The 23,856-nt window shown below is 51.2% G+C and overlaps 1 protein-coding gene across 2 annotated transcripts in view; it reads left to right on the top strand.

The window, feature by feature from the left end:
- The window catches only part of ADCY1 (adenylate cyclase 1), a 143,889-nt gene that overhangs the window by 74,720 nt on the left and 45,313 nt on the right, over positions 1-23,856 (top strand). Inside the window, exons 6-10 of one of the 2 annotated variants that reach the window (XM_025379995.1) lie at positions 7,109-7,236; positions 15,883-16,041; positions 18,205-18,346; positions 20,502-20,657; positions 22,679-23,052. In XM_025379995.1, coding sequence (XP_025235780.1) covers positions 7,109-7,236; positions 15,883-16,041; positions 18,205-18,346; positions 20,502-20,657; positions 22,679-22,765 — 672 coding nt within the window. In that variant the 3' untranslated portion in view covers positions 22,766-23,052. Of the gene's footprint in view, positions 1-7,108; positions 7,237-15,882; positions 16,042-18,204; positions 18,347-20,501; positions 20,658-22,678; positions 23,053-23,856 lie in introns of those variants that run through there. The other variant, XM_025379994.1, reaches the window with a different exon arrangement.

Below are 23,856 nucleotides of genomic sequence, written 5' to 3'. Positions count from 1 at the left end.
GTCGTCCTTACTTCTCATGTCTTGGTTTCTGTGACTATAAAATGTGAAAAGGACACTGGAGAGTCTGTACATCCTTTGCTGCTCCCACATCCCAGTTCTGTGAGCTGCTAAAAAACTGGCCACACAGGAGGCCTGAAGTGAATTCTCACCCGTAATGTAGCTCCAGCAATTGTTAATGTCTGGTTAGTCTTGTTTGGTCTCTACCCTCTGCCTTCCCTCAAATCCTACACGTCATTTCACTTCCTCCATAAATCCTTTAACTCTGTCATCTGAGAACATTTCACCTGGTACCACCACGATACCATTATCATACCCAACCAAACTGATGAAAGTTACATCATCTCTAATCCCAGTCTGGGCTCGGCTCACCCTTGTGTCTCAAAAATGTCTTTTCATCCTGGCTGATTTGTTCCAACCAGGTTACAAATGAGATGGACGTATGTCTTGATTGTCTTGCAGGATTTTAATATTTGGAGGTGACTGAACAATGACACAGAGAGGCCGTGTCGTTGACGGAAGTTTATTACTCACAGCCTGTAGACCAGAGGGCATTCACACCATGCCAAACAGGGCCACACAGTGAGCACCCAGGTCATCAGCAGGCAGAAGGAGGAAGGGGACAGTGTGGCCTTGAGCCTTCATTGTGGTTTCAGGGGAAGGAAGGGGTGGGGCAGGTTAAGCAGCTTATCAGGTTTAGGATTAGATAGTTTGAATAACGTGCATGGGCTCTGGGCTATAGGAGTGGGCCCTGGTTGGTACCTGGCCAGGGAGTGATTTAGGGCAGGTAGGTGAGAGTTAGATTAGACAAAGGGTGGTTAGGGCATAGACTGGGGATGGCTTGGTTTGCAAGTGAAAGTATTTACGGTTTCTAGGAATTAGCTAGTCTTGGGATTTCCCTTTTAATCTTTAACAGTGCCCCTCCCGTTTTGGCCCCCCATCCTCTGTGACATTTTTTTATGTGCTCCTCCTGCCCTCTCCTCGGCTTTTGTGAACTGGTAGGTCTTCAGGAGACTTAGTAGTTTCTTGGATCTGCTTTTGTTGTTGTTGTTGTTGTTTTAATAACCCTTTCCTGGGTGGCTGTGCACTTCTCATTGCTTCTCTCTAGCAGGCAGGTGCTGGCTGCTTTTCTTCTTGCCAGGTTGAGATTGATGGTGGAGTGGTTATCCGTGTGACCTGTCCATCAGTGGTCTCCCATCCACATTGCACCCAATGGTTTTATAGCAGCTGCCTTGCAAGCATGGCTGACATTTTATGTTGCATTTACTTTGCAAGATGGAGGTTTTTAATTCCCTAATTTCTTCAGCATTATTAGCTCATGATTTTTTCTAAAAAAGAATACTTATTCAGCTACTGGGTTATTCTCAAAAATAGTAAATGTTTGATTACTTTTACTTATCAGTTTTCAAAATAATAATCAGCACCCCGTTATGAAGTCATGGATTTTACAAAATTTGATGTGTTTTGATCGATTGCCATCTTTTTTTATTTTTGGTGTTAACTTTCCTGTTTTGGCAAGTGGGAGCCTGTTCAGGTTACTTTCTGTTTTCTGTCTTTTTTTTTTTTTTTTTAAGGTCAGTCATCTCTGAGCAGCATCTTCACACTAAGCATTTTTCTAGAAGTCCTGGTTTCTTTCAGTGGGAAATGGTTTTTCAGCCCTATAATCTGTGTTGTAATTGGTCCGAGGCTTTTTAGGGCACTGAGATAGGATTTTTTTTTTTAGGAAAATAAAAATAAATTATGAGTTTATATTGATATTTCCAATTCACTTCACTCCGTGGATTTTTATATTTGTATCTTTTCGGTGATGCTGAAAATTCTAATGACAGTAATATTATTTGTTTCATCCTTCTATATATAGTAGGCTCAAAATAACATTGCCAATATTATTTTCAACAATAAGTCTGCTGAATGCAATTGGAGATTTCTTTGTGGTTATTTTTGTCCTTGCATTATATTCTGCCAGACATACAGTCAAATATGTGTTTTCTCATCGCTTGGAATAATTCTTCTCTCTGTGATCATGCTGGTAACAGGTTTATTTCATTTTGGTTTTGATCTTTTAGGTATCACTGTTTTTAAGTTTTCTTTTTAGGCACGTAAAGTAATTGCATGGTTCGTTCTACAGTAAAAACTGAAGTCGAGGTACATGGAGAGACCCCTCCCCTGCCCACTGTTCCTCCTGCGTGTATAGTTAGACGTTTGTGTTGGGTTTCCCTTTGCCCCTCCATGGTTCCTTTTTGTTCCTTTTTGATGCTGGTAGTGCATTCACTGTGAAACTGTTCCTGGAGAGCGCTTCCCAACAGGGCACGCTGATTCTTCAGTCCTCCCCTGAGGCGGGGAGGCTTCCGGGGACCTGATTTGATCCTGTTGATGGACAGGTGTCTGCAGAGTTCTTATGTTTCAGCTCTTCTGCCCTATTTCTGTAGCAGGAAGCTTCCTCTAGAGTTTTCTAAAATTTCTTATTTCGTTTTTCCACTGAGAGCCAAACACTCCAGTCTTACAGAGTTAATTGGACTTGGCCGGTTTGGGTTTTGGATGCGGTCACTTTCAGGCAAAAACTGGATTGATTCAGGCTTCTCATCCTCTCCTTCTCCCAGGTACCTGTTTTCTCAGAATTGGGGTGCAGTGTGTGAGTCCATGCGTCGTCCTCTGGCCTCTCTGGACTCTACTGTTTTAGAACTGGCCCTAGAGCAGCCTGGGCATGTCAGAGCTCTGGAATTGGCAGTGGATCTTCCTGAGCCACCGACTCTCTGCTTTCTTTTAGACGTTACCTCTGTGCCCTTTTGGGATGGGTCCTGGGGCTGGGCAGGGTCAGAATGTACTGGCCTATGTGAGTTCTTGTTGTTCTAGACCCTCCCCTGTGGCTACCTGCTCAGACCCTTAAGACCATCATGGGCCCAGACTGTCTGTGAGCTGGCTGCAGCTCTTTAGGCCACACCTGGAGTGAATCAGGAAATTTTCCTATCTGAATTCTCCTGTAGCCACTCTGTTGTACTGAGAAGCTTCTGTTGTCACATCACCTGCCTGCAGTCCTGTCCCTTTCAAGCCTGGGAGGGAGGGGGCAACTCTTGTCCCTTAGGGCTGAACATGCTTCTGAGCCCCTGCCAACCCTCCATCTCATCTTCTTTCTTCTTTTGGAGGAGACACAACACTTCCTGTGGTGCTTATTGCAGTGGACTCTAGGTGCTGACTTTGCATATTTATACAAAAGAGTCTAAAATCAGAAACACTAAAACCAATTAGAAATACCTTTTTTGATCTCTTAAGCTTGCTAACAAAAGCCAGGGCCTCTGAGATTAAAGACAAAATAAAGCAGTGTATTCAACATTTGTCCTAAACTGTCTCCACTAGTGCCAGCGTGATGCAGGTGGGTGGGAAAGGGACACCATGAGGGCCCAGGAGGGTCCTCAGCTTTGCATCTCAGAACAGTTTCCAGAGACTCATGTGGGATGCTGGGTGAGCTGGAATTGTGCACACGTGTGTGTATAGTATATGTTGTCCAGGTTCCAGGAGAGGATTGCTGTTCTAAAGACAACTGTTCTGGACAATTTCTTCAGAATACACAAGCCCTCGTGTGCTTGTAAGGCCTTCCACATGACTGTGTGCATGTGGATAGTCTGTGCTAGATGGCTTTGCCCTTGGTCCTCATGCAGAGATAGGTTCTCCCCACTCACAGCTCGCCCACACCATGCAGTGACGGTCACACTTGAGGCTCCGTGGGTGTCTCTTTGGCCTTCATTCCCATGTGCTGTTTATGCCTCCTTTTACATAGGACTCCTGTAGGGATGGTAATTGATGATTCCACCCCAGCCAGCCCCACAGCAATGTCCTTTTCTGCGGTGGCCATGCCAAGTCTTGGTGTCAAATAGGATAGTTGGGTTGACAGGGTGGGCTGTTTGGAGCAGCTGTACGGACAGGCCCCTCCTTTGCCTTTTACCCTGGAGCCCTGCTACCATCAGATCTGACTGGCCTGTTCACTCATGCACACTCATCCCTTCAGCAGCCTTGTCCTGCAACCTGTCCCACTCCAGGAATAGGCTTGTTCTGGACTCACAGAGATGACCAGGAGGCCCTGGTACCCATCAGACCCTGGAAAGATGCTGGAAACACAGCTCAGAGCTGAGGTGGGGGCAGGGACACTGGCAGTTGCCCACAATCCCTGAGTCCACTCCTGCGCATGAGATGCAGGGATGATCAGGGACCCGCATCAAAGTCCTCGATGCAAGAGCACAGGTCCTTACAGTTGGGGATTGGCAACCCTTCCAAAACCATGTGCAAGAAGAGTTCCAGCAGCCAGTGGGCATTGTGGCTCTTGTGGGCTCCCAGAGGGGTCTTGAGCCCTCCTTTGGGACCTCTGAGAAGAAATCCTGATGTGTCAGGGCCATCGTCACAGGTTCTGAGTGCTCACGGGGTTTCTAATCTCAGGGAGGTGGTGGGAAGCGGCAGGGCTGGGCGGAGGAAGCCTGAGTGTGAGGGGTGGCCGCTTCTCCTTCCTGGCAGGCCTCGTGCATTCAGGCCTGCTTCTGACCGTTGGGGACATTTGGGGGATGTTTGGAAGCAGGCCTGAATGCACGGGGCATGCCAGGGCAGTGCCAATGGGGACAGAGCAGTGTCCTAGGAGGGAGCCCAGAGCTGACTGTGGGCCTGGAGGCTCTGGTGAGGATGGCTTGAGAAGACTGGCTGGTCGCATCCCTAGTGAGGGGCCCTGTCTTCAGTTTTGCAGAACAGAGACTGGCGCTGGCAGCACACCCTGGGGTCCAGTGAATGGTCATTCAGGCTGGGCCTTGAGGGGCTGGCACTGGAACCAGGCAGCAACCCTGTGTCCGGGTCACTTTTGTGGCTTCTTGGCTGCACCTTCTCTGGGACAGGACACAGTCCCTTCTGTGAGCGCTGACTGTGGTCCCAGGCCCTGTCATTGCTGCAGTGACAGTAACCATGGTGCCAGCCACTGCACGGAGACCCTTGTCCAGATCATCACTGGTCCCCACAGCTAGCCTCCAAGCAGGCACATCCTGACCCCTTTGAAACATTTGGACACCTGGGAAACAGCAGCTGTTGGGCCAAGAAGCCTGCCCTTGGGTGGAGTGGACCTACCTACCCAGCTCTGAACTCGTGCTCCCAGGCCCCTGACACAGGCTCATGTCAGCTGCAGCTCAGCCTGCCGGGGGATGAGGGCAGGTGGGAAGACCCCCTTCCACAGATGAGGCCAGGGTTCTAAGGACTAAGTAGTTGACACAGTCATGCAGAGATGGAGGAGACACTAAGCGGCCAGACCCTGGACGTCTTTGGACTATCACCAGCTTCTCTGTGACCAGCTCCCTGTCAGCAGGAGGAGCCTGTTGGGCCCTGACGGAGCAGACTCGGCCCCTGGGCTTTACAAGGCTGGCCTCAGTGTCCATCTTACAGACTGAAGTCTCTGATCACCTCCTCCCCTTATCTCCCGTCCACAGTCTTGGAGTGCTGAGGGAGGCTCAGCGGTGGAAGGAGCTGGGCACAGAGCCAACTGTATGCCCAACAGTGCCCCCGTCTCTGATGCTGGGCAGTGGCCAGGATCATCTCTCAAGGTCCCTGCAACTCCAGGCCTGGGGGCAGCTCAGGACAGCAGCAGGGTCATCAGCTGTCTACTCAGCTCTGGGAAGATACTTCCGTGGACAGGCCATTCAGCTGCTAGGCCAATCCCTGCTCAGCCTGGGAACTGGGGCTCCCAGCGGTCGGTGTGGCCTGGCCCTGCCCTGACTCACTCTGTGTTGGCCCTGGTTCCTCTTCTTTAAGAATGTGGGGCACAGGTGAGCACAGGGATCATGAGAGCTGGTAACTCTCATCCCAAATGCACTTGTGTTAACTCAGCATTCGAGAGGACCTGCGGCCCCAGTCATTTGTAAGAAACCAAAAGATCACATTAAATATAAGCCACCGATGTGTTCTCAGAGTGGCTAGAGGAGTTCTGTGGCCTCATAAAACCATCTCAGGGGACTTGTGAGGTCCTTCCTCATCCAGCATTGTGCTTGTGTGAGGCTGGTTCCTTCCCGGGCATCTGCAGAGAAAGCACAGCATGAAGGCTGGATGCAGAAGTGGGTCACAGAATCCACTGTCTGCCCTCGAGACGGCGGCGCCACAGAGGCTCGCAGAAGTGAACTGCAATTCTGTGCTTCTCACTCATTGTCTTTTGTTTGGGGAAATGTCATAATTTTTCATAAAATGTTACTTGTGTTAACCTGCAGTGGATTCACTATTATTTTAAATGCATTTGTACACGAAAAAATTCTTATTGTTAAATGTCAGTAGCTATAACCCACCTACACAAAAGGTTTTTGTTTTTAGTGAGTCCTCAGTGATTTCAAGACATAAAGGGGTCCTGAAATGGAAATGTTTTAAAGCTGCTGTTTTAATGTTGTCCCTGAAATGAACACAACAGTCATGATGATAATCCCAGTTGACACTGATTGATCCAAGTAAGACAATACAGGGTCTTAGAGTTAACTCTCTCCACCTTCCACGTGCCCTGCAAGGCTGGTGCTGCTGTTCCTGTTCATACCACTGTACAGATGAGCAGATGGACATTCAGCTTTGGCCAGTGCCTTCTGCCTCCAGGGAGTGTGCCCTATGGGTGGGGAGGTCAGAAGCCCCAGGGACACCCAGATGGGTGAGAGGTCCACCCTTCCTGGGGAGAAGCAGCTGCTGGGGGGAATCTAGCACGTTCTGGAGGGCTGTCCGTGATGGTCTGCATGGCGGTTAAGGGAGGTGCTGTGGGAATAAAGGGAGTTGGGGAAGATGCCCCTTGGAGGTGGCATTCCAGCTGGACCTTGAAGGATCATCCTGTAGAGTTGGCTCAGTGAAGCAGACAGGAGGGATGGACCCCCCAAGGGGAAAGAGGCCATATGTGAGGTATGGGGAAAGGGAGAAGGAGATTGATGTGAGCCTGGTCCCAGCCCTCAAGACTGTGGTGACCACACAAGGGTGTGGCCTGGGTGGGAAGGTGTTGGCCCAGGTGCAGTGTGTCTTGTCAGTGCTCTGTGGCCACCAGTGTCTAGAGGTGGTGGAGCCAGCAGAGGTGCTCACAGCCACTGCAGTGCTGTCTTCTTACCGTGTGCCTTCCCCTTCCCTGAAGGAGAACCACTGTCGTCGCATCAAGATTCTCGGGGACTGCTACTACTGCGTGTCGGGACTGACCCAGCCCAAGACTGACCATGCCCACTGCTGCGTGGAGATGGGGCTCGACATGATTGATACCATCACGTAAGTACACCGTGGGGCTGAGAGGAGTGACCTGGGGCGTCTACACATCGAAATCCTGGAAGCTGAGCCACCTGCCCCGTGTGGGCTCCCCTCTCAGGGCCTCGCTTTGTCCTGGTGGGTCTGAGGCTGTAGAGAATGATGCCAGCATTAGGAGGATGCCGGGTTCAGGAAAGCGTGAGAGGATGCTTCCATGATTCCCCGCCTTTACATTTCATGTGTGACTGTATTTCTTTGTCCACAGGAATTCTGCGTATTGTCAGGTATGCATGAGTCATGCAAAAATAAATTCATTTTTAGCTTAACCAGATAAGACATTCAGAAGGGTTTGACCCCAATCTAGCTGAATTCTCTATTAAACGGAAGTAAATGTGTATGTTTCTCTTCACTCAGCAAGGTGACTGGGTCTCAGGTGCTCTCTGTGTGGGGAGACAGGCTTGGGATCTGGGCAGGTGAGTCTTCATGGGATGAATATTACACCTGTGAGGACAGGCCTGCCCATTTCTTGGTCAGTCTTATGTTGTCATTGTCCTTATCAGAGACTGGGATGAAGACATAGATGTTTTTGTCAAGTTAGGGAAGGTGTGGAGCTGGAAGGCTGAGCTAATGTATGGAGTGTAGATCCAAACAGACATCTCCAAATGTGGAGAAGTGGGTATGCTCCAACGAGATGGGGCCAACAGGGATGGGGCATAGCTTCATACCTGGAGTGGGAAAGTAGTAGCATAAGAATTGTGTAGGGAGACAATGGGTAGCTGCAGGTGAAAGGATGCACAGGCAAACACCCAGCCAGCGAGGCTGAGAGATGGGGCGAGATTGCTGGCTCCCTGTGCCGCATCGCTGCCTCGTGGGCTGCCCCGTGGACTGCCCCGTGCGGCGCTCCTGCAGACGGTGTGATGGAAAGAGGCTGTCGGGAGGAGGCCAGCACCTTGAGCATTGCGCCCACTTCTGGCATCTGCATGTCAGGGACGTGTGAGCAAAGCCGAGCCCTCCGGGGCAGCGGTTCTCCGATATGGCTTCGTGTCAGAGTCGCCTGTGAGAACCAAAGTCCCTGATGAACCAAAGAGCCCGAGGTGGCTGGTCTGGAGTGTGGTCTAGGACTGAGAGTAGAAAAGCCCCCTCAGCTGACCTCAGCACACAGCCTAACAGAGAGCCATTGCCCCGGAGAAAAGCAGCCTGGCTGGAGGAGATGCTGGGCAGAAGCAGGAAGGAAGGAAGGACGCCTGGCTTGGAGAAGACTTAGAGGTGATGACCATCACTTGTTCTCTGAAAGGATGGGACATTATCGCAGCACATCATATATATTGTATGTTGCATCTTAGATGACATCATACATTTCCTTACATCACGTATCACTTGTAGATCATATGTCGTATCATGTCATATGTTACATGCCATGTCGTGTTTCATGTAATATATATCACATATCACATATCACATCATCTACCATATAACATGTCACATGTTGTATCAAATATCACACATCGTATAATTGTCTTTCATATTTCATCATAGGTCACATCATCATATCACATTGTCATAAATCACATTATGTCACATCACATATATCATATGCTATTTGTGTATATATAGATCATATATCATATCACATCTGGTTTTGTGTGATCTCCTTGGGCGAAAATGAGGCTCTGTAGGTAGATGCTCTAAGGAGACAGATGTCAGTCCATTTGCTTAGTAAATATTTGGGAAGCCCCAACTCAGTGCTGAGCACAGACACAAGCAGAGTTGAATGATGTGAGCTGACCTTGCTGACCAGGTGGCTTGAGGAGTTGAACCGGATGGCCTTGTGCCCTTGAAGTTTGGTGACCCTGGCTGTGCCGACTGGGGTCCTCCTGAGAGGGGTCTGGTGCTCCTTGTTGGCCCCTGGTCTCCTCACTTGGCTGCGAATGCTCCTGTGCTCAGTGACACCCCCATCTCCTGCTTGAGGTTCTGGGCCTTGAAGGCTGCTGCCCTTCCTTAAGGCTGCTGTCCTTCCTTCTACTCCTGTTTCTGCCTTGCTCGATGTGCATGTTGATGGGTTATAAGCTGTTTCTGTGGGCACGCCTCTTCCTGGCAGCTGCCCAGGAAGCCCTGCATCTGCCCTCTGGTTCTGCACCTGGCCTGGAGCTGCAAACTCGCCTGGTTTACTCCACTTTCTGGTTCACTTGCTCCATGAACCTGTGTCCTCTTGGCCGGCTCTCCTGGCATTCCAGCTGCTGGCTCTCAGTCTGTGAGATTCTCCAGGCTTTGGTGCCCCCAGCTCCACATCTCTGGCCCTGCTACCTGAAACTGGTCTACCCTAGTGCCAGGGGCATCTTCCTGGGCCTCCTGTAGCTGCTCTCTGCTTGGGCTCCTGATTACCAGAGTGTTCCCAGGGCCTCAGGAAGCTCTACACACCGGAGTTCCTGTCACTCAGCTTCTTGGCTCTGGACCAGAAGAAAAGCCACCAAAGACTGAGCGCGGAAGATGCCTCCCAGCCAAACAAACCCTTCTTCCTCCTCAGACTGTCACAGACCCTGGGACCCACCAGTGTGTGCTCTGCAGGGCCGGCCTTCTACTGGGACCATCTAGGCATCTGGGGCATCCCCTGGCAGCCACATTGGGCTGTGTGTGTCCCTGCCTTGCACATGCAGGATAGAATATGTTTATCAACAGGGGGAGTTTGCCCAGGCAGAGGAGGACACTTTATATAATGTCTTTCTCTTCTTCCTACCTTGGAATGGAGTGTTTTATTTGAAACTTTGGAAACACAAAGTTTCAGGTGAACAGGTAAAGTGACCAGAGCTAACCTTTCCCCTCAGGGCCCATGCTGGGCCTCACAGTTGTGCACACTGGTTCTGTTTGCTCCCTGCCATTCCTCAGTAGTGAGGTCTGCACTCTCAACTGCATTTTTTTCCTGTCTTGAGTCTGATTCTGTTCCAGAAAGCCCTTTCCATCTCCAAGGGAGCGGGCTATGCCCCAAGACACTAATTTCAGCGGTTACCCACTGACTTCCTCTTTTGATAGAGCCCTGGGTGGCAGGCTCAGTGCCTGAGTGACCAGGAAGGAGAGGGGCCTGCAGGTCAGATATGTCCCTTTCCAAGGCCCACAGAGAAGTCTGTTCCAGGCTTGGGGAATTCTGAGTGGGCAGAGGAAATCCTAAGGCACATAAGGGATGTGTATTGCATTAGTCTGTTGTCACATTGCTATAAAGAACTACCTGAGACTGGGTAATTTAGGAAGAAAAGAGGTTTAATTGACTCATAGTTCTACAGGCTGTACAGGAGGCATGGCTGGGGAGGCCTCAGGAAACTTACAATCATGGTGGAAGGCAAAGGGGAGGCAAGCATGTCTTCTTATGGCTGCAGGAGAGAGAGAGCAAAGGGGAAAGAGCTACACACTTTCAAACAACAAGATCTTGTGAGAATTCACTCACTATCATGAGAACAGCAAGGGGGAAATCCGCCCCCGTGATCCAATCACCTCCCACCAGGTCCTTCCCCCAACATTGGGAATTACAACTGGACATGAGATTTGGATGGGGACGTAGAGCCAAATCATATCAGGATGGTTTGGCTGGTTGGAAGATTGATGCAGACTCCGTGGTTCCAGAGGCTTTTCTGATAGAGGGTGAGGGTTGGGGCTCCATTGTCAGCCTCTTTTCAGGCCAATGCTTTGCTGGTAGCACAAGTAAGAAATTGCTGCAGGTGCAGGCAAGCATGTAGCCAGAGCTGGGTCTTGATTTCTGAGGCTGGAGAAAGTCTTTCCCTTGTTGAACAAGTGGGAAAGATCTTGTTTTATCACTTTGAAGAATGTTTATTCCTATGGGAAAAATGGATAGATATATTTTCCTTTTCTGATCTCTAAACCTAGGCCTCCTCCGCTTAGCATCTAGTCCTTTTTCATGCAGATCAATCATTTGGGAAGAGTCCAGGACCCGTTTTGTCAAATGCCTATGGGCCTAGTGAGGCTCCAGTGTGAATCCAGGTGGGGCTGAGAGAGGCCCTCTGAAGTGCAGGGAGGGGCATCTCTTTGTAAAGACAAGGTGAAGAATGCTGGACTTGAAAGTGGGATCCCAGGGCCTGTACCTTCCTCAGCTACCCAGCTTAGCCAGCCTGGGCCTGCTGGGAGCCAAAGCATCCAGAGGCTAGAGCAGTGGGCTGGGGCGTCTCCAAGGCTCTGGGCTCCTGCAGCTGGCCCTGGGCAGTCTGACCCTGCCCCCAGCTTACTTGCCCTGACCTCCATCACTAGATCAGATCCCCCTCTCTCTCAAACTTGGGCTTTATTTAGGAGTGTGGTATGCTATTTTAAGGAAGTGCCCATTAATTTTTATTGGTATGATTCTTAGTGAATACTTTAAAAGTGATATACATTCCCTGTTTGGGCCAGGTGGTTCCTGTCTATAGGAGAGATGAAGATGGGATGAGAAGTATCCTAACTGTCCAGTGACTTTGGTGACTTTGCTGGTCTTGCTCCTGAAGAGCTGTGTGACCCTGGACTTGTCCGTTTTGTCTTGGAGCTTCAGTTTTCCCCCTCTGTAAATTGGCCTTTTCCACCTCATGACATCCTGTCTCTGAGCCCACAGAGCATTGGAAAGATAAGGGTGGCAGGACCAGTCTCCCAGCTGCTGCAGCCAGGCTGACAAGACCAGGCCCTGTGTCCTGAGGTTTGGGACCAGTCCTTGACCTTGAATTTCCAATGGGATTTCTGCAGGACTCCCTGCAATGCCCAGGCTGCAGGGACACAGGCAGTACATCAGTCCCTGTGTCAATCTCTGACCTTCCATGCGATGAGAGGCTCAGTCTGAGGCTTCCCAATGCTCCCTCTCTGTATTCCATACATGGAAGTCATGTGTGACACTCTTGGGGCAGAAAGAAGGGGGCGTTTTCTCCTGCTGGTGAAGTCAGATGAGGCCTGAACCCCTCCCTGGGTCTTGCCTTGGGGGATACTCAGGTTTGAGTCCCTCTCCCCCACTGGGATATTGCTCTGTGTGAGGTCTGTGCTCACCCACCTTCTTCTGCTTATATGCCTCTCCTCTGACACACACCACCAGCTCTGCTCCTCTCCCAGAGGTGCCCTGAGTATTAGGTCACCCTAGCAAGTTGCTCCTAGCCAGCCAGTTCTGGCCTACCAAAATGGCCTTTCATATGGTTTCAGCCACCTCATCCCCAGCTGCTGTGTTTCATGAGTGGGCTGAGGGGCTTCTGATTTCAGGAACCTGCCAGATTCCTGGCTCCCATACTTCAGGCGATGCTTCAGGTTCCTCGAGTCCTTAATTTTCTTTGCAGTAAAATGGAGAAATGGTGTTTGCATCTCTGAGTTGTTTTGATAATTTAATGAGATCTCAGATTAAATGGGCCTGCATAGACTGGGTTCTAGCAGCCGCTGCAAGTATTGATTCATCAACTCCCAGACAGAGGGAGCCGGTGGCCGATTCTGTAGGATTCTGTCTGAAGCCACATGGTTCTGTGTACCCATAGGAATGTGGATTTGTCTGTCCACTTCATGAGGGAAGCCTTGTCCATCACAGGTGATAGGCAAACCGTGAATCAGATTTTGAACAGGAACCTCATTATTCCACATGACCACCAAGTGTGCAAGCCACCATTTTTGCTAAATAGACTCAGTTGAGATGCCTTGCTGGCAGTGTGTATTTTTGGTTTACTACGTTGAATTAAATTAGAAGTAAATGGCATGTGCTTTTCCTCCCTGACCCACTTTTGAGCTGCTAGGTTCAGCTTGTGTGTGCTGCCATCGTCAGTAGAACTCGATTGTCCCCCAGCCTGCATCCCTGGAGGTCGTGCGAGAAGGGATGCCTGCTAACCTTATTCGCCTTGCACTTGGGCTGTCCCCAACAGTACCTTACTTTTTAACAAGGGGGCTTGTGTGTGAGCCATGGAGCATGCTTCAGTTTCTCAGCATGGAGAAACTTGGAGGATTACTTCCTCTAATTATTGGATTCTAGTTTTCAGAGCCAGACCTGTTGATACATTTAGAGATGGATTTTCTGTGGGAGAGGTGATGCCTGTGTGCACACTTCTACACCCACCACACATGGTTTTCCCTAAAATTTTAGGGGACATGGAGCTTCTGAATCTTTATATTCTAGATTGAGAAGCTTATTTTTACAGATGGGAAAACTGAGTCTTAGGTGGGGAAGGGAGGAGCCCAAGTTGAGGGGATGAGCTTGAACCACTTGAGATTGAAGCCATTTGCCCCACCCTTCCCACCACACAAGGATGGGGGCTTGGAGGCTGCTGCAGGCGTGTGTGTTGTTGTTATTTCTAGAAATTCTGCCTAGGTGATGGTAAATCAGCCTCTATAGTGTCCTCTCTCCTCTTTTTTGCCCCTGTTATATGCACAGCTATAGCTGCAGTGCTTGAAATAATGGCTGATGCTCAATAGACGTTCATTGAACAAATGAATGAATGTGTGCTCACCTGTCCTTTCACTTTCGAGCTTCAGTGCAGCCGTGACTAGGTTTCAGCTCTGCCAGAATTTACTCATGCCAAGGGGCCAACAGTGGCCCCCTCTGCCCAAGATGGGCCACTTCCTCTTTTCCTTCCTGTTGGGGTCCAGCTCAGAGGACCAAGGTCATGGCTGTAGGCGGTGGGCAAATGTCAGACTTTTCCTCTGCCTAAAAAACACGTGTGATAAATAAGAACCTGAGAGCACAAATAAAGAAAAAACATAGTACAAATAAAGCCAAGAAAGTCCATGGAAATTCTGTTCCTTGGAAATGAAGTTAAAGGTTCTGTTGGATTTAGACAAAGCCAGCTTGGGCATCCCAGGAATGGTGAGACCAGGAGGAGTCACTATGAGAGCAGTTCTGGATGCATCATTCTTTTAGAAGTAACTGTTCAGTTAACTGCAGATTTGATGTTACCAAGAATTGAGATATTTGAGGCAGAACCTACTGGGAAAGATGGAAGATGGAGAGTATTGGTAGAATGTGGTGGCGTGGATTTGGTTGGAGACTGGCCGAGGTGCCACTTGCTGGGAGCCTAAAGCTTTGGTGAGCTCAAGGGGATCTGGGGATGAAGGTGGGCATGGGTCCCAGAGGTCTCCTTGCCATTTACCGTTTCATGGCTTCAGAGGTACAAACACCAGTGCACAAAAACATTATTAGTATGTTTTGTTATTTACATTTTCCCATACTCATTTCCTTTTGTGAATTTTGAAAAATAAATTTTTATTTCAGCGTTTGGTTTCAGTGCTCAAAGAAGATTGGCAAACAACTGAAAAAAAGTTAAATAAAAAAGTATATTCAAAATATATAAAACTACATAGGTATTAAAGATATATCAGTAGTCTAACTTCCACATACTGTAAATCGGTGGCATGCATACTTCTGAGTTTACTGAGGTTTCTGAACTCAGAAATCTGCGCTGGGACTTGTGTGATTCTGTGGTCTGGGCAGCCATCTGCCTTGGAGTGGCTGCCAGGGCCTCCAAGTGCTGTGGTTTTCAGGGACAGGCCCTTGTAAGGATGAAGTGGGTAGTGACGGGCGGCTGGCAAGGGTTTCAGTGGAGGCCGGGGAAGCAGTGGGGTTGTGCTGAGCAGGTGCTTCCTGAGCCTTGGCTGGAGCTCCAGGAAGGAGGCCCCAGTGGGAAGTCGGAGAGAAGATAAACCACACACAGTCTTCTCGGGTGGGTGGCACAGCCTTGCCTTGCACATACCATGTTGTTATTGACAAATGTGATACACAGAGGCCTCCAGAATGGGACTCCAGGCTGAGCTGGTTTGCTGTCACCACATGATGGCCCGCCCCTCAGTCCTTCTTGGAACTTTTGTTAGTATTTCCATCCCGGATGGAATAGAAAGAGGAGGTTGGCCTCTTAAGCCTTAAGATGCACTGGGTTAGAGTTTAAATGATTTCAGAGCTTGTCAAAGTGAATTTAGCTGGAACTGGGTTTACACACGAGGAAACTGAGGCATAGAGATGGGCATCTAGATTCGGCCAGGCTGGCCTGGGGTTTCCCAGAAGCCTTCAGTTCTCTCACCACCTGCTCTGTCTCTGTTCCCTTCCCTAATGCCCCTTGCCGCACTCTGTTGTCCCCACCCCGGCTCCTGGTGAATGCCCCTCATGTCACCAGCCTGTCATGTCTGGATGTGGCGTCCAGGCCTTGACCATAAGTTTGTATTGAGGCCTAAGGTCGACTGTGCGTCAGGAAGGGGTGGGAAGCCCGATGCCTGGGCTGCAGATTCTGTGGATGTTTCCAGCGGATTGTTATCTGCATCTGGCTGGCAAGCAGGCATGGGTCCCTAAGAGGGAGCAGTGGCCTCACAGAGCCCTATGTTAATCTGAACTGTCATGATGCCACACTCCACGGTAATGACCAGGTCCACCTGGGATTTGGGGACTGCCCTGGGCAGGGAAGGCCCTCTAGGAGGCCATGAAGAGAACTCATGGGTCTGGTGTGGACATGGTGTGAGCTGGCTGGGAGCTTGGGCCAGAGCCACCCCTCCTGCCTAAGGCCCTCAGCTGACAGGTGGGCAGGAAGGCACTGTGTCCACTGACTATGCCAGGAGACCTCCACGCTCAGGCCACATGCAGCAAGGACAAGGCCCCAGCTTCCATGGTGCTCACAGCCTAGCGATGCAGAGCAAGGTGGCGCCTGGGTGGATACAAGGTGGGCCCCAGCCCCATGCTCTGTGTCTGTGTTGCAGATCCGTGGCTGAAGCCACCGAGGTGGACCTGAACATGCGTGTGGGTCTGCACACGGGCAGGGTCCTCTGTGGTGTCCTGGGCTTGCGCAAGTGGCAGTATGACGTGTGGTCCAATGATGTGACCTTGGCCAATGTCATGGAAGCCGCTGGCCTGCCAGGGTAAGTCGGGGATGGGGTGGGGAGGGGAGGGAGGTGGGTGGTGGCTGCGCACCCCTGGGCTAAATCCGTGCTTCAGGTCCTGGGCTGTGCTCTTGAGGGCACTTGTGTGAGTGCTCCTGGAGAAGCCTGCCTGTCCCAGCCGCACCTGCCAACCAGTCTCCCTGTGGTGGGCGTTCCACCCAGCCTTGCTGCCACTCTGTGCTGGGCCCAGCTGAGCCTGGCGCACATCTACAAAAAGCTGTCATGGGACCAGAAGGCTAGAGCAGATGCGTGTGGGGACCTCTGCCCATGGTATGGTGCTGTCCTCATGGCTTATTGTCACTGCATCACTTCTCTTTTTGCTGTCTTTGGTTTCATTTTCTCAAATATGCAAATGGAAAGTGCTGGGACTTTAGAGCTCCTTCTCCACCCCCAAGCTCCACACAGCCATCTAGGAGCTCATGGACATCTGGGTCACAGATGATGCCTTCTTTGAGCTCTCTGAGAAGTGCCGCGGGCTGTTGACGGCTGTGCTCCATGGCAGGCTCAGCCTTATCTTGAGGAAGATTTCCATGCACCTCTCTGCCACCCCCGGGTCCTGTAATCTCCCTTTTGTATGATCTTGCAGTGGCTACCATAGCAGGCAGCTTCTCCAGAACGCTGGCTGCCCCTCAGCAGGCAACTTTTGCAGAACACTGGCCGCCCCACAGTGTGCCCTGGGCTCAGCATAAAGTAGGGGCTTCAGTGAGAACTGGCGTTTTCCTCTCCCTGTTGGCTCCTGAGGCCGGGCTATGCAGCTGCTGTCTCCATTGCTGATAGAATGGATGAGGCATCAGCTGAACACAGGAATGCACAGACACTTGCCTTTCTGGAGACTGTGGTGCCTGGAAGTTTCCAGACAACCTCGGTGACCTTTGTTTTTCAGGGCCAGGCTGATGGGGGGTGACGGTGTCCCCAGGTGCTTCCAGGGCCCCTCCGGAGGGGCAGGAAGCAGCAAGGTTGAGGCTTTCCATGAGCGCCCTGCTTGCCCCAGGCCAATGGGAGCTGCTGATGGGGGCACCCAGAGAGCATCCCAGCAGGGACTGGGCCTGGGTATCCAAGCACTCTGAGTTGATGGCAGGAATCGGTCCCTGTAGATGGGGCAGCACAGGGACGAGCTGAGGCTGGAGTCAGAGAACCTGCCTATGCTGCCCTCTGGCCCCTTTGCAACCTCTCCTCTTCCTGGCCTGGCAGTCCCTCCCTGTCCCTCCCTTTCCCACTCCCCTGCTCCTCTGGGGATCCTGGTGGAGCCACTACTGGGAAAGGCCTCATGACCTCTCGAGCCCTGTCCTCACCCTCTCAGGATCCCAGTGAGCATGGCAGCTCTGCCTTCAGCTGCCTCCCATCTGAGCCAGGCTCCCTGCTTTCGTCCTCAGCCAGCCTTAGAGTTTAATTATGAATCCCAAGCTTTTCCCCCGCGAGGAGTTCAGAAGGTTGTGCGGTGAAGTGAAGAATTGGGTTTGCAGGGAATGGTTTTGGAAGCTGGGGAGTTTGCTTCTCGCCCCATAAACCTGTGAGCTCAGGCGTTCCCTGCTAAGGAGCAGAGACTGTGGGTATTCGAGTTTTCTGCTGAGACAATGCCAACTGTGGGGGAATTTCCTGCCCTCACCAGAAGATTGGTTGGGGAGGCGTGAACGCCTGGGCTCCACAGCCTGTTTCTCACCACCCTGCTTCCCACCCCACCTCGTGTGTGAACACCGTGGCCACCCCTGACTTCTTGCTACCCAGTGGGGTCTGCCCACTCCTTGTGCTGACCAGACCAGACCGTGGTTTGGGAGGGACTCCCATGTCTCCTCTCCTCTTTCTCTTCTTCAAATCATTGCCACTTTTTCCTCAACTTCCCTTATAAGTCCTGACATATTCTTTCTCTCTCCCTTGCTTCCTCTGCTCTCCCTCTGGCCCTGTGTCCCCCACCTCAGTCATCCCTGCTGTCCTGCTGGGCATGGTTCCTGATGGCCCTGCTGTATCTCTGCCTGGGCCCTCCCTCCTGGCATGGATGGACTTGCATGGGAGCTTGAATACTCCCTGTGGAGCCCGCCTTGGTGCAGGGAAGCCTCTGCCTGCACCCCTTCCCCTCTGGCAAGACCCTGCAGACTCTGAACAGTGGCTCCCCACTCATCCGGCCTCTGCCTCCTTCTTTTGTAGGAAGGTTCATATCACAAAGACGACCCTAGCGTGCTTGAATGGGGACTACGAGGTAGAACCAGGTTACGGACATGAGAGGAACAGTTTCTTGAAAACTCATAACATTGAAACCTTTTTTATTGTACCATCCCATCGCCGAAAGGTAGGCACCAGAGCCCCCCTTACTTGGTTGATCCTTAGCTGCTGGGCCTGTGCAGAGCTTTACAGATGTGACTCCTCCTGCTTCCTCTCCAAGCACTGCTTCTCCGGGCTGTGAACTTGCTAAGATGGGGAGAGTTGTCCCCACTAACACTGTCCTGGGCCTTGTTTCTTATGGTGTGGGGAGGGGTCCAGGTAAGGGAGCCGGAACCCCTAGTCAGAGATCTGGGGTCACCTCAGGGCAGGCCATTCTGTGTCCTCCTTCCCCTCCCTGGGCCTTCACTGCCTCCCCTGCAAAGTGGGCATGAAACCCTGCAGGGGGACCAGGGATGGGGAGCTCTGTGAACCGAGCAGTGCTGGGCACAGAGGTAGGCTGTTACCGTCTTACATGGGGCACTTGAGGTCACCCTGCCCAGAGAAAAGTGATCTGGACATGATCAAGAGTGATCAAGTCACTTTCAGGGTCCATGTGAGGGGTCAGGCTCAGGTGAGGGTGCAGGATTCAGATGAGGGGATCAGGCTCAAATGAGGTGTTCAGGGCTCAGGTGAGGGGTTCAGGGCTCAGGTGAAGGGTTCAGGGCTCAGGTGAAGGGTTCAGGGCTCAGGTGAGGGTATAGGGCTCAGGTGAGGGTGTAGGGCTCAGGTGAGGGTGTAGGGCTCAGGTGAGGGTGCAGGGTTCAGGTGAGGGATTCAGGGCTCAGGTGAGGGATTCAGGGTTCAGGTGAGGGTATAGGGCTCAGGTGAAGGGTTCAGGGCTCAGGTGAGGGTTCAGGGCTCAGGTGAGGGTATAGGGCTCAGGTGAGGGTGCAGGGTTCAGGTGAAGGGTTCAGGGCTCAGGTGAAGGGTTCAGGGCTCAGGTGAGGGTATAGAGCTCAGGTGAGGGTGCAGGGTTCAGGTGAGGGTGCAGGGCTCAGGTGAGGATGTAGGGCTCAGGTCAGGGGTTCATGGCTCAGGTGAGGGTGCAGGGTTCAGGTGAGGGGTTCATGGCTCAGGTGAAGGTGCAGGGCTCAGGTGAGGGTGCAGGGCTCAGGTGAGGGGTTCATGGCTCAGGTGAGGGGTTCATGGCTCAGGTGAGGGATTCAGGGCTCAGGTGAGGGGTTCATGGCTCAGGTGAGGGATTCAGGGCTCAGGTGAGGGGTTCAGGCTCAGGGGAGGGTCGATGGCTCAGGTGAGAGTGCAGAGCCATTACTGTGTTGGCTCTTTTTAAAGGAACAATTTATGGGAGCTAGTCATTGTGCACCCCAGTAGATGCAGGCCCCTGGGCTCTGTCACATTGACAGAGACACTAGCATCCAGTCCTGTAGTTTGAGGGTGAAAGGGGGTGACAAGGTAGGTACAGTATACAGCCCCACTAGAGAATCTTGAATAGTGGGAGGGGAAGAGTGAGAATGCTCAGAAGAAGGGAGTTTTGTTGTTTTGAAGAGTGGAGATTTGTACCTACCTTTAGGGGCCAGAGAAAGTGAAGTTGAGAGGTAGGCAGTGAGGCCAAGGAAGGGGTACCGCATTTCTGGAGAGGAGGTGGGGTCAGAGCTGCTGTGGGGGTGCAGAAACTTTGGCCTCACTCAGAAGCCAGGCTGGCCAGCAGGAGCAATGACAGTGGGGCATTCATGGGGTCCCACTTTCCTATCACCTCATTTGACCTTGAGAAGGCCCCCAGGGGTGAGTGGGTGATGTTCATCCGATTTTACAGATGGAATTTCACCCAGAACATGAGGACTGTGAGGGAATTGAGGTTCTGAGCCTCAGCTGGGTGCACTGCGCAGCCCTCCCCATCCTCCCCATGCGATTTATTTCCGTGTCCGTAGAAGGGGATATACTGGAAGCTGAATGAGGTAGCAAAGACCTTTATTTCAAGCCCTGGTTGTCTTTCCTGACCAGGGCTTCTAGACTCCCCCAACTTCGCTTCAGGATTCCATGCATCACATTGGCTTTTAGAGGCCTTTGGTGTGCTTTGAGAATCGAACCTTTTGGACGTGGGTTGTGGTTTTGTTTGCTGCTCTATTCTTGGCACGTTCTCCTATGCCTGGCGTGAAGTAGGCACCGAGCAAATGAATCCCAGTGCCCTGGGGTGGCTGTAGCTGTCAGGATCGCACTCCCAGCCCGAGAGGCAGAATGTCTCATTCACAGCATTTCTCCTTGCCCCTTGTGTGTTTGAACAGATATTTCCAGGCCTGATTCTCTCAGATATAAAACCGGCCAAGAGGATGAAGTTCAAGACTGTCTGCTACCTGCTGGTGCAGCTCATGCACTGCCGAAAGATGTTCAAGGCTGAGATCCCCTTCTCCAATGTCATGACCTGCGAGGACGATGACAAGGTAGGAACAGCCAGGGAACCTGCCATGCTGGAGCTGCCAGGAACTGATCTGTCTCCTGCCCTCCCAATATGGACCCCGTGCGATTTGGCTAGATCAGAACTCCCTGTTTACATGTGGATAATCTTGTAAATGCTGCTCAGAGCTGAGCTACTTTTTATTTCCTGCAAAAGTCATTATAGTGTACTTTTTTGCTTCTTGGCATTCTTTGTATTTATCCATAATCTATGTATTTATTTGTGTTTATCCATAAATCCAAGCTAAAATTCCCCATCTGCTGTCTAAATGGCCTCTGAGGGTATTCATTCTGGGCAGATGTGCTGAACCCTCCCTCCTTAGGTGGATGTCACACTAAGCCTGGCCCTACCCACCTGTCATCCTTGCCCCCAGCGTCCAAGCCTATGCCTCATCTGTCTGTGCCTGTGCGGCTTCCTGGCTCCCTCTCTGTGCAGGAGTGCACTGCCTGCAGATGGCCTTCCCCTGTTACTCTCGGTCTGCAGCCCACCCAGGACGTCCAGATGGGCAAAACACCAAAACACTGTCTTCTCAGCAGTCTCCACCTCTGACTCCTCACCCACAGTACCTGATTCCCTACCCCTGGACCCCAGGTTTCCCAGCTTTGCATCAGGTGCTGTGGGCAGGGCGAGCCTGGAAGCCTGGGCTTTTACAGTTCCAGTGTCACTCCTTCATCACCATCTGCCCCCCAGACAGGGCTCCCTACTGCCGCTGCCTTGTGATGAGTGAAAGCAAGTCAGAAATGGGGAGGAGAATAGCGTCTCCACTGCAGGAGGCATCAAAGGTGGTGACGGGACACGACAGGCAGGTGGTCTCTGCAGGGATGTCTGCGGTAGTCCCAGTAGGGCGTATGCAGCAGTCACCCTCTGTGGGCATCCAGGCCTGTTACCACTCTCTTCTCTCCCCCTCTGCTACCCGCACCTCCAGACTCAGCCCAGGCCTGCCAGCCTCAGCGTTTGATGGAGCCCAGCCTTGGAGCTAGAGTTAGGCATCAGGTGGGAGAGTGCGTTGTGCCATCTGTGACCTTGGCGCTGCTTTTGTGAGCACACGTGTCCGGAGTTCAGGCGAACGGCTTGCTAAGGCTCTTGGACAGACTGGTACCACCTCAGACTGTCCTCTTCCTCAGGGTCCCTGTTCCCCAGCTGTGCTCATTCAGGGGTGTGGGAGCCAGGGCAGCGGGGACTGGCCTCTAGGTGGCAGTGTTGCACAAGGGCCCAGTCTCTGCCAGGAGGGCAGGAGCTGTTAAAGAAAATTATTTGACCAGCTTGGTGGGCTCGGTGGCTCATGCCTGTAATCCCAGCACTTTGGGAGGCTAAGGTGGGTGGATCACAAGGTCAGGAGTTCGAGACCAGCCCGACTAACGTGGTGAAACCCCATCTCTACTAGAAATACAAAAATTAGCCAGGTGTGGTAGCGCGTGCCTGTAGTCCCAGCTACTCCGAAGGCTGAGGCAGGAGAATCGCTTGAACCCAGGAGGTGGAAGTTGCAGTGAGCCAAGATCGTGCCACTGTACTCCAGCCTGGGTGGCATAGTGAGACTCCGTCTCAAAAAAAAAAAAAAATTATTCAATGACACTTGCTAAAACACAGTAAGACAGTCTGTATGTGGGACCATAGCTATGGCATAGGAACCCCAGCAGTGGCAGTGGAGTTGTGCTATTGAGGGGAGAGGCTGGACTCAGCTCCTAACAGAAGGAGGGTAGTGAGGGTCAGTGGATGGAAAATTTCTGAGAGGAAACATAGGGGTAAGGGGATTCTGGCCAACTGACCTAGCACGATTCTTGCTGAAGACAGGTCTAGGTGATCAGGCCTCCCCTGGGGGCTGGTGGAGGGTGAGGAACCTGATCAGATAGGAGGGGGATAGGATATTGAGGGTGGGGTGTTCCTGCTAAAACTGGATTTTATAAGGAAGTGCACCATTGGGCCTAGGAGAAGTTTCAGAGCCTGGCTGAAATTTGGTCAAGCAGAGAAAATGTGTCAGACCCCACACATCTGATGCCTCTCCTGTAGGTTCAGATCCATCCCTCACTGAGTGGCCTGGACGTCCTCCTGGGGATTTGGTCTCCCACCCTGCAACGGGGGCAACTGTGCACGTAGCTTCAGGTCCTGCCCAACAGCCACTGTCACCAGTGCTGCAAGGATGAGCTCCTGCCATCAGCCCTTACCCCCCAGGGCATTCACGCCAGCTGTTTCTTCTCTCAGCGGTTTCTCCTGATCGTAAACATAATTGATTATGGAAAATATGGAGAAACACAAAAATGCACAAGGGAGAAAATGAAAAGCATTTATCTGCATTCCTACCATCCCACAAAAAAGCTATCATGAACATTTTGTTCCTTCCAGTTTCTTAAGTGTGTGTGTCTGTATTTTTTAAATAAACTTGATGATACACAGGCAGTTTGGTTGCTCGTTGTTTTTTTTTTTTTTTTTTTGCTTGCAAATATATCATAAATATTTTCTTATAGTATTAAATACTTATCATAAATATGATTTTTTGGTCCTTAGTTTACTTTATAAGTTCTGGGATACAGGTGCAGAACGTGCAGGTTTGTTACGTAGGTATACATGTGCCATGGTGGTTTGCTACACCCATCAACCCGTCATCTAGGTTTTAAGCCCCGTATGCATTAGGTATTTGTCCTAATGCTCTCTCTTCCCTTTCCCCCACCCCCTGACAGGCCTCCATGTGTGATGTTCCCCTCCCTGTGTCCATGTATGCTCATTGTTCAACTTCTACTTGTGAGTGAGAACATGCGGTATTTGGTTTTCTGTTCCTGTGTTAGTTTGCTGAGGATGATGGTTTCCAGCTTCATCCATGCCCCTGCAAAGGACATGAACTCGTTCTTTTTTATGGTGGCAAAAAATATGATTTTAAAAAATCATTATATAGATTTCCAGCCTAAAGAGAAACCATTTACTTAACCTCCATTGATATTTAGGTTATTTCTGTTATGTTTAAATGAAGCAAATCGTGGACGGAGCTTTTGGTCATGAAAGTACGTTTACTTCTCTGATGGTTTTGTGTAGTGGAATCCAGAGAGTCAAGTGTCTGCCTGAGTGTGTGCAGCCTGTTAGGGTTGTTATGCTCATCGCCCACTGGGCCCACCAGGTGGGGAACATGACATTGCCTGCCTGAGTCAGCGTGGGACACGCCTCTATTCCAGTTTCCTAATACCTGGCAGCACAGT

This window comes from Theropithecus gelada, chromosome 3 (assembly GCF_003255815.1).
Source record: "Theropithecus gelada isolate Dixy chromosome 3, Tgel_1.0, whole genome shotgun sequence".
Lineage (NCBI taxonomy): Eukaryota > Metazoa > Chordata > Mammalia > Primates > Cercopithecidae > Theropithecus > Theropithecus gelada.
This window is presented reverse-complemented; position numbering and strand designations above follow the sequence as displayed.